General features: G+C 42.0%; 1 protein-coding gene across 1 annotated transcript in view; it reads left to right on the forward strand.

Moving 5' to 3' along the window:
• Nucleotides 1–10,546, forward strand: part of RUFY1 (RUN and FYVE domain containing 1) — a 51,019-nt gene that overhangs the window by 2,330 nt on the left and 38,143 nt on the right. The window contains exons 2-3 of the mRNA XM_012660405.1: nt 6,261–6,434; nt 7,815–7,932. Of these exons, the coding sequence (XP_012515859.1) occupies nt 6,261–6,434; nt 7,815–7,932 (292 nt within the window). The remainder of the gene's footprint in view (nt 1–6,260; nt 6,435–7,814; nt 7,933–10,546) is intronic.

A 10,546-nucleotide genomic window follows, 5' to 3' on the forward strand; every position in this document is an offset into this window, starting at 1 on the left:
AATTATTAAGAATTTCAGAAGCCGGACGTGGTGGCTCACGCCTGTAATCCTAGCACTCTGGGAGGCCGAGGCGGGAGGATCGTTTGAGCTCAGGAGTTCGAGACCAGCCTGAGCAAGAGGGAGACCCCGTCTCTACTAAAAAAAAATAGAAAAAAATTATCTGGACAACTAAAAATATATAGAAAAAATTAGCCGGGTGTGGTGGCACATGCTTGTAGTCCCAGCTACTCGGGAGGCTGCGACAGTAGGATTGCTTGAGCCCAGGAGTTTGAGGTTGCTGTGAGCTAGGCTAATGCCATGGCACTCACTCTAGCCAGGGCAACACAGTGAGACTCTGTCTCAAAAAAAAATTTCAGGGCTGGGCATGGCAGCTCACACCCACAATCCCAGCACTTTGGGAGGCCAAAGCAAAAGGATTGCTTGAGGCCAGCAATTCGAGACCAGCCTGGGCAATATACCAAGACCCTGTCTCTACAAACAATTTTAAAAATTAGCAGAGCATGGTGGCACACACCTATAGTAGGGAGGCTGAGGTGGGAGGATTGCTTTCATCCAGGAATTTGAGGCTGCAGTGGGCTATGATCACACTACAGCACTCCAGCCTTGGCAGCAGAGGGAGACCTCATCTCTAAAAAAATAATAATAAATAGCCGTAAAATGTCAGGATATATAACACATAGATTTTTTTATTAATCAATTTAAAGAAAGTACTGAATAAATAACTGCCACTAAATCTGGCAAAAAATAGTGACCATGGGTTACAAAGGGCTGAAATTCGGGGAACTGCTGGATGAGTTATATGGCTGGGCTCGAAGGTCACCAGGATTTGAAGCCATCGAGTAGGAAGTGGAGGTGGGGGAAGGAAGTGGGCCATAGGCAGCAGCTCTGCAGAGGCTTCAGAAAAGCTGGGTAGGAGAAAAACAGTGGCCACCACTACGGCCAGGGCCAGGGCCAAGGCCGGCTCATCCATCTCTTTTCCCACTAATCTGCCTACACAGCAGTAAGGACAGTGACGGTTTTCAGAGGAAGCAGTTTAGGAGCAGAGATGCAATGTGAGCAGCACTCTTGCCAGACAACATTTTTTCCCTGATGCAGGTTAAAGGAAAACGCTGTGGAGTGTTGAGGAATGCTTTCAGTACTCATTTTACAATGTTATCCCACGCGGGGTCTAGTGCCACAGCGATTGCGCTGTCCATAGGTGTCCTGTTGGTTTTTTGGGATTTTTTTTTAAAGGTAATAAATGAATATGATTTTAAAAAAATCAAACCATACCAAAGAACATTCAACAGCTAGTAAGAACTCCTTCCCAGTACTATTTGTTGTATCTTTCCGAGGATGTGCACACAGGGCTACATGTTGCTTTTTAGAGTGATGCCTGCTAAAATTTAAGTAACGAAACCGTGCTAGAAGAATTAACGTGCCAAGTACAATGTGTTACACAGGGATGCTCACAGAAGGCATCCTTTCATTTTAAAATTATGTAGATATATTTGTCATTAGGTCAGTGGTATGTATTATGCCTTTCTATTCTCTTCCACAGCAGATTTTATTTTCTAAGTGTAACTGGTACAGCTCCTTCCAGACTGAAGCATGATAACTTTTTCCCCTTTGCATTGCCAAACTACTTAAGTTAGCCGTACATAGATAAGTGAAAATTCTTGAAAATTAGGAGAGTTTAAAACGTTTTTATTCCTATCAATAAAGGTTAACACCATATTGTATTATAAGATCTTCAAGATACCAAAGGGCTACTCAAAACTAAAAATCAAATTTATAAAGACTCAGTCAGGCTGGGTGCAGTGGCTCATGCCTGTAATCCTAGCACTCTGGGAGGCTGAGGTGGGAGGATCGCTTGAGGTCAGGAGTTCAAGACCAGCCTGAGCAAGAGCAAGACCCTGTCTCTACAAACAATAGAAAAAATTAGCCAGCCATGGTGGTGTGTACCTCTAGTCTCAGCTACTTGGGAGGCTGAGGCAGGAAGATCACTTGAGCCCAGGAATTTGAGGTTGCACTGAGCTACAATGATGCCACTGCATTCTAGCTGGGGTGACATTTAGATTTTGTCTCAGAAAAAAATCACTCACTCTTCTATAATTCAGAACCCAACAGAAACATCTGTAGAGCCCCTTTGAGACTGGGCATGTTCTCACCAGCCCATCCTCTCAACACTTTCATTCATGTATGTTGCAGGCCCCGTCCTGTAAGATAGTCAAGGTTGAGATCCCCGATCAGACTGTTTATTTGGCAATTCAGTAAGTGTAGAACTTTGTGATATTCTGTGTGTTGTGTTGAACAATTATTAATGAAGCTTAGAGATGTGAATAGCTTCACCAACGTCACAAAGCTAGTAAAATGGAGAGATGGAACTGCTCAAAGATCGTTCCAGCTCTAATGTTCCATGCCTGAGTACAAATGGGCACAGGTGACTGACAGCAGGGGACTCATGAGATGGCTGCAGCACATTGCCACACTCCCAGAAACAGCGGTCAGAGCCACTGCCACCCAGTGCTCATTGCCTGGTACACTGGTCTTGACATTTTTTGCTCACATGACCCCCTAAAAAATCTCCAGCTTTTAATGTCGACATAAAATTCTTCATCATAACTTTAAAGTTACTAAGAATTCAGTTTAGTGTAAATATTGACATTTTAAAATAAAACTTACATGGTTCTTTGAAGTGTTCAAATGGTATGTAAATACCTTAATGAACTGATAATCACCACCATCCATCTTAAAAATAAGTAGCTAGTTACTTAATATTGAAAATTGTACATTTTCCTTTTTATTCCTTGAGCTCGAATTTCCATTCCACTGCTGGTATAAATTCGTATCTTAATGTAATAGATTTATATGTTTTTAAAAACGTTATAGGTCATCCTATAATAAGTCTCAGCAAAAAATATGTAAATAAGTTAAAATTTATTAAATTTTTCTTGTGATTAAAGCTCTAGATGTATGAAAAAATTTTCTTCTGGAATGAATTACCATTAAATTTATTAGTAGTGCTACACTGATAACAGGGACACAAACATCATTTTTATAAAGAATTACTATACGTAAATAAATATCGCATCTCTTAATGAGGTGAATGTGTTGGTTTTTATCATTAGCATGTATCTGTACATGAATATATATTATGATTTATGGCCAAAATGTGATAGAATTCAGCATCAATTTTAGTCCTATTTTTTGTTTTTTATAGATATTCCTGAGAAACCTGGTTCACATAAATAATAGAAAGGGACAGTTTCGTTGTAGCAGTGCTGCTCATCTTTGAAATCCTTCCAACTTATATGCCCCAAAGCACATGGATCTAGTATCAAAAATCACTTTTTGTTCTTTTATTTTTGTTCAAAGCAAATAATTGAACATCATCTGACTTGCAGCCTAATCATATTAAAGAAATTTCTCAACTTCTGGGAAGTTACCAAAAAAAGGTTTTACCAAGACTTATCAAATGATAATTATACTTGTTATTCTTTCACTTAGACACCTTGCTTAACATAGAATACTCAGAATGGTTAGGGACATCTAAATAGTGCTTATTTTATTACACCTTTGCCAATACAATATTTTTTTGACAAAAACTTTATCAGGCACTTCAAATCCATTTTCACCAAAAACCTGGAGCCACAGTTTTGGCTCATTTGATTCGTGGACAATGTCCATCAAGTTAATGGCACATCCTAGGGAGGCAAATTGGAACTGGCTGAAAACAATTACACGTATTTATATTTGTTGGGGGTTAACTTTCTACTCAGCAGAGGGCTAGACACCACCCCTCTCCCCCAAGACCAGGTTTAACTAAGTAAAATAAAGGAACAAGAAACTGGAAACTCTTCCTGTTTTTGGTTACTTAATTAATCGCTTTGCCTCTGTTTGTGTGGGGCTTTCTGCACCCCTGGTCACCGCATCAGGAATACAGGGTGTAAGGGCTGAACTGCCCTTCTGTAGAGTAGGGGGAGAAACAGTGCCTGTGAAACTTGAGGATCTGGAAATCGAGTTCCTTAAAATACCTGGGCATGCCTAGCCCTTGTCAAGACTTAAGTGTGTATTTATTCCAGTCTGAGAACCACTAGATTATAGAACTGGGCATGGTGACTTCTTTAAGGATAAGTCTTTACAAATTGTTTCTATGGTTATTGGTCTCTTCAGGGTTTCTCCCCCCTTGATGAGGTTTTACAATTTTTATTTCCTTTGCCAATCATCCATTTCCTTCAAGTTTTAATATTTATAAAGATAATACATAGGATTCTCTTGAAATTTAAAGATATTTATACCACTCCCATCCAAATGTTTTTCTTAACCCACTTTTCCCTCTCCACAATCAAAATACTGTGAACTAAAATGAAATCTTAAGGCTTCCCCGCAACCAGCTGACTGAATGGACCCCCTCCTGGCCAAGGGGATATCCTAAAACTAAACTGCCTGCCATGAGGAGGGAGGTCAGACATGCCTCATCGTGCCCCCTCCCTTCTTGGAGACATCCTTTGTAACCCGTTAACAGGCCTAAGGCCATGCAAGACAAATCTGCAGATCCTCAATTTATACAACAAATACATGTCTGGTGGCTTGTCTCTGATTAACAGACCTCCTTATCTTAAAACACTCCAAGCCTTTAGACAAAGCTTCATGTCATTAACCAATTACAAGTCAAAGAATATTTAAACCTACCTGCAACCTGTAAGCTCCCCCCGCCAAGGCCCACCTTTTGGGCCAAACCAATGTATGGCTCCCACGTATTGATTTATGACTTTACCTGTAATCCCCGTCTCCCTGAAATGTATAAATCAAAACTGTAACCCAGCCAGAGCAAGTCCACTTATTCAAGGCTTCTTGGGTGTGGCTCTGGGTCATGGCTGTCAAATTTGGCTCAGAGTAAACCTCTTTAAATTATTTTACCGAGTTTGGCTTCTTTTCTGTTTACAATACACAGACTGTTTTTTTCTTTCCCAGCAGCTCTCCCCCTACCTTCTTGGATTTTGCTAAATTTAGAATTTTTAGTCCCAGGGTGTCTCAATATTTACTTAAGACCTTTATTACAATTTATTTGTGATATTATCGTTCCTTCAGATTTAACTACAGTTTTAAAAAACTATGTATATATGTATACATAACCTCTTTTAACTATATATCCATATTGATGCCCATGAAATAAAACAAAGGATTAATATCCAGAATATACAGATCAGTAAGACAAAAGCAAGCAGTTCAACACGAAAGTTAAAAGATGGAGCAGGCAATTCACAGGAGAAATACTAGGAGAGAGCTGCAAACTAGAACAATACGACCTCCGCGCCCCGATCCCACCGGCAGATCTTGGAAAGACCGAACGTGGGCGCGGGCGAAGGGGGCGCGGCGTCCCGGGAGGCCCGGCTTCGCACCGGGGTGCGTTTTCTGCCAGGACTCTCTTAGTTTGGGGTTAAATGTTTTCAGAAATTTCTAGGATGCCACTTACGGGGTTTGAGGGAACACTTGCCAAGCACTTATCACAGATACCCAATACTGACTGTAGACAGACTTTTTTCCTACTCTCAAAACAGCACAAGATGAATGGAGTTGTAGCTGAGTTCATTGATTCTAACGGTGTTACCTACAAAAAAAGTGTGTACAACTCGGAATTGCCCACTAGCCGTGCACGAAAAATCGGCAACAACAAGAGTTAGAGTCTGGAACCGAGAGGAAGATGCTTTCCCGCTGGCACTCGGCTGCCAGCGTGGGACAAAAGAACAGACCAGAGAAAGCGGGGTGAGGACCCGCCGGGTCCGAGGCAGAGAACGCAAAATGGCGTCCGCTAGCTCCGTGGGCGTGGCCTGGAGCTGGACTTGTCCAATTGGGACCTTCGGGGGGAGGAACGCTCTCCCTGCACGCTTCTAGCGTGGAGCGGGGCTTCCGGATATTCGCACCCTTCCATTGGTCGAAAGTGGAATAGGGTTGTGGGAGAGACCAATCGTGGTGAGTCTTGGTAGAGCCGTCGCCGTAGCAACGCGCAGAGCCGCCTGGGAGATGCCTCGAGTAGGAAGGCGAGGGTCTCTCTTCTGACCCGAGGCCCAAGCCGTCCGTGTGGGACTGGGGCCTCCAGGCATCGAGGCCCCGTTGACCACGAGTCCCAGTTGTTCGCCCGCCGGCACGTCCGCGCCCTGAACAGACCACCGGACCCCCTGCGTGGCCTGTCTTCCTTCCAGCGCCCGACGTCCGTTCTCTCCACCCCGGACCACGCTCAGTCCGCTAACGAAGCTGTCCCTGCTTTTGCCCCACAGCTTCCAAGTGCCAGACGATGGAGGAGCGTGCCAACCTGATGCACATGATGAAACTCAGCATCAAGGTCTTGCTCCAGTCGGCCCTGAGCCTGGGCCGCAGCCTGGATGCGGACCATGCCCCCTTGCAGCAGTTCTTTGTGGTGATGGAGCACTGCCTCAAACACGGGCTGAAAGGTGAGCCTGGGGGGCGTTGGGAGAGTGGAAATTTGGGCTGGGTGTTGGCTCAGCGTTTATTCATCGGTGCCGAACTTCCTTCCGGGTGCTGGGTTAACAGCAGTGCACGGAACAGACAGGTCCCTGCCCTCAAGAAGCGACGTTATAGAGCAGTGCTGTCCAAAAGAAGTGTCACGCAAGATACATAGGCAATTTTTAATTTTTAGTAGCCACGCTAAAAAAAAAAGGTTAAAACACTAATTTACTTTAAAATTTAAAGATTCATTTAAATATATGTTATTGAACCCAGTGTATCCAAAACGTAATAATTCGACACATAATCCATATTTAAAAGCGTTATTAATGAGCTATTTTACATTCTCTTTCATCTAAGGCTTAGAAATCCGCTGTGTGTTTTACACTTACCGCACATCTCAGTTCGGTTCCTCAGTTGCACTAGCCACATTTCATGTGCTCAGTGGCACCTGTGGCTAGTGACTGCCTTGGACAGTGCAGTTCTAGAGGACAAAACAGACAACAAAGGCAGAAACAAACATAATTACAAAATGCTACAAATTCAAGGAAGCAAAGTGAGTTAAATGACAAAGAATCAAGGAAGGAAACTTTCAGCCAGGCTGGGAGGGGAAGATCTTTCCGAGAAGGTGAAATGTGAGCCAAGACCCGAAGGAGAAGAAGCCAGCTGTGCAGAGATTTGAGGCAAGAACATTTAACTTAAAAACAAACAGATGCGAAGGGCAGAGGTCCTGAGTGAGACCAGACGTGGCTTGAGGAGGACCAGGGAACTGAGGTGCGCTGAGAGAGAGATGAGAAGAGATGAGGTCAGGGGAGTAGGTGGGCTGGATTATGTAGGCCCTTAAAGGTCATGGTGAGGAGTTGAATTTTATTTTAAGTGTATTTGCAGGATTTTAAATAAAAGAGAAATGTCACCTATCTTGCATTTTTAAAAGAACTTCTAGCTATGTGTAGAGCAGATTGCAAGGGTGGGGAGGTGACAATATTAGGAGCAGTGAGATCAGTTAGGTTATTACAGCAGTTCAGGTGACAGATGATGGTGATGATTTGAAAAAAATCAAGCATTGATCTTGCCGTCAGGAGAAAAAAAAGGGAAGAGTTTCACAGATGGTCATATGAGGCACCTATTTTATCGCATGGGCAGTAACCACTTGGAGAAAGAGCATAGTAGGTATATCAGAGAAACTATTGTCAGAGGAAGGGAGAGCTAATTTGTTACTTGGCCTCTCCCAGTCTCCAAGGCTAAATCAAAAGAATTAAGTACTGGAGCTCTGCAGCTTTCATTTGGCTTTTGGGGGAGAGACTGTGGGTCCCTGAAGAAATTTTGTAACCTGTTCTTATGAATAACACTTCTATTTTCTCTTTTAGTTAAGAAGAGTTTTATTGGCCAAAATAAATCTTTCTTTGGTCCTTTGGAGCTGGTGGAGAAACTTTGTCCAGAAGCATCAGATATAGCTACTAGTGTCAGAAATCTGCCAGAATTAAAGTGAGTAAGAAGTAGTTACATCTATATGATTTTTTTTTTTAAAACTCCCTTTCATTTACCCATTTCTCAATTCTTTGCTGATCAAACTTTTTTTAATTTGGAACAAACTGTAGCATGAACCACACTCTACTTAGACTTTAGTCTCAGCTCTGCTGCTCATTTTGCACATGATCTTGAGCAAGATTTGCCCCTCTAGACCTCAGTTTCCTTTTCTTTAAAATGGGGACAGTGATTCCTGCTTGCCACACCAGTTAAATAGATTGAAAAGGTGTTGTCAACCAAAGAGTACTCAAAGAGGGAAAACGAGTTACGATTACACTCCTAGAATCAACTGCTTCAGATACATATAGGCAGTTTTCTGAATAATGCATTTTGGGCCAGATTTTAGTCTCCATGACAAGGGCATTTGTGAATAGGCTGTGACTAATTATTTGCCATGTCCGGATTTGCTCTGGGCTCAAAGTCAGCAGAACACCAATAAGGCATCATCATGGAATCTGGCATTTAGAAGGGGCCTTACGGATCCTTGAGCCAATATAAAAGAACCCTCTTACAGAGTCTCGCACAGGGGCTTGCTCTGTGCCAGGCATATGCTGAGGACATTTCTTTTCATCTCATTTAATCCTCCACAACAGCCCTCTAGGATAGCTGTTGGTATCCTTATTTACAAGAGTGGAAATTGAGACTTAGAGTGATTAAGTAATTTGCCCAAGGACCCTTGGCAAGTGAGTGGTGGAGCCCAGAAGAGAACACAGGTCCTTTTGACTCCAAAACCCCCTGAATCCCACAAAACTCCATTGCTGCCAGGCCCTGTGAATTCTTCTCAGGATTGGATTACGGGCATGAGCCACCGTGCCCAGACCTGTGTTCTTTATGTGGTATAATTTCCCATACCTTTTCTGAATAAATAATTAGGAAATAAAAGCAAGCCAAAAAATGTAATTTTTTTATAATGAAATTGTCAAACTTCTATTATTTCACTACCCAGAAAATAACTACTACTGATATCTGCCAGGCACAATGGTTCTCAGCACTTTGGGGAAGCCAAGGCAGGAGTACCACTTGAGACCGGGAGTTCAAGAGCAGCCTGGACAATCTAGCAAGATCATGTCTTTAAAAAAAAACAAAAATCTTTGTCAGTATCCTTCCAGATCCTTTCAGTGCATAGTCAGACAAATATATAAGATTCTATTTTTATTTTACCCCCTAACCCCGACACACACACACCATGGCACTGTATTGCACCCATTCTCATAGAGGACAGCTTAGCACTATCCACCAAAATTACAAATGTATTTGCCCTTTGACCCACAATGCCACTTACAGGTGTTCTATCCTACAGATGTCACACGTGAAGGTGACGTGTGCAGCATGTCTGTTATCCTTTGCAGCATTATTTGTAACAACAGAAGATTAGAAGCAGCCTAGATTTAAAAAAAAAAAAAAGAAAGAAGAAGAAGAAAACCAGCTATATAAATTACAGTGTAGTCCAATAATGAAACACTAAATCTGTGAAAAAATGAACTCAGTCCTTGGTGTACTGATATGGAAAGATTTTCAAGATGATGTTAACTGCAATAAGCCAGTTGAGAACAGTATGTAAAACATGTTAATTTTTTTTGTAAAAAGTAGAGAAAAGAATTTATACTTGTTCTTGTTCTCAGATATATAAAAATGTTTTGGAAGTGAACCTAAACCAAGAACATTGTATTAACATACGGGGAAGGGGGAATGGGAAGGTGGAGGACAGGTCAGACAGAGCTGCAACTGTATACCTTTTAATACTTGCTGGTTTCTAAACTAAGTGTAGGTGTTATTGCTTTTCCAAGAAAATTCAGTTTTAAACTGTATATAGTATTTTGTAGTCTTTTTTACATTTAATATTAGAGTTTAAACCTTTCTATACCAAATATTCATCCATAGCATCATTTTTTTTTTCAGACGAGGTCTTGCTTTGTTGCCCAGGCTGGTCTCAAACTCTTGGGCTCAAGCCATCCTCTCACCTCGACCTCCCAATAAGCATCATTTCTTAAATGGCCAAATAGTATTCTGTCATGTAGCTAATTTGTTCATCTCCCCTTTGTGCTTTGTGGTTGCCTTCAGATTCTCATTATCACAAACAGTGCCGTGGTGACTGTTCCCAAGTGTACCTCTTTGTGTCCATCCTAAGTTATTTCCTGAGGATATATTACTAGATGAAGAATTTTAACAACCTGTTGTCAAATTGCCCGATAGAAAGTCGTAAGCTCCCCCCACCCCCCGGACTGCACACGTCAGCCTCCGCCTTTCACACCATGCCAACAGTAAATATCTTTTTCATTCTATTTTATTTCCTCTCCTTTTTACTCTGCTTTAACATGTATTATGTGTCCGCATGTGTGTTCCAAAGGCTTTTTTATTGATGAAATTAGATTAACCCTTCTGAGCCTGGCTTCTGAAATCACCGAGGGTGCATTCTGACCCTCCTAGCGTGGTCTTTGGCTCTGAGAGCTCCTTTTATGCAGGTTATTGGTTACAGCCTTACCTTTACTACTTTCTTGGGTGTTACAATTGCAGCTACTCTCTTAGAACAGAATCTTTTTCTTCCTTAAACAGTTTGAAGTCTGTAATTGGG

The sequence above is a fragment of the Propithecus coquereli genome, unplaced genomic scaffold (assembly GCF_000956105.1).
Source record: "Propithecus coquereli isolate 6110/MARCELLA unplaced genomic scaffold, Pcoq_1.0 Scaffold664, whole genome shotgun sequence".
Taxonomy (NCBI): domain Eukaryota; kingdom Metazoa; phylum Chordata; class Mammalia; order Primates; family Indriidae; genus Propithecus; species Propithecus coquereli.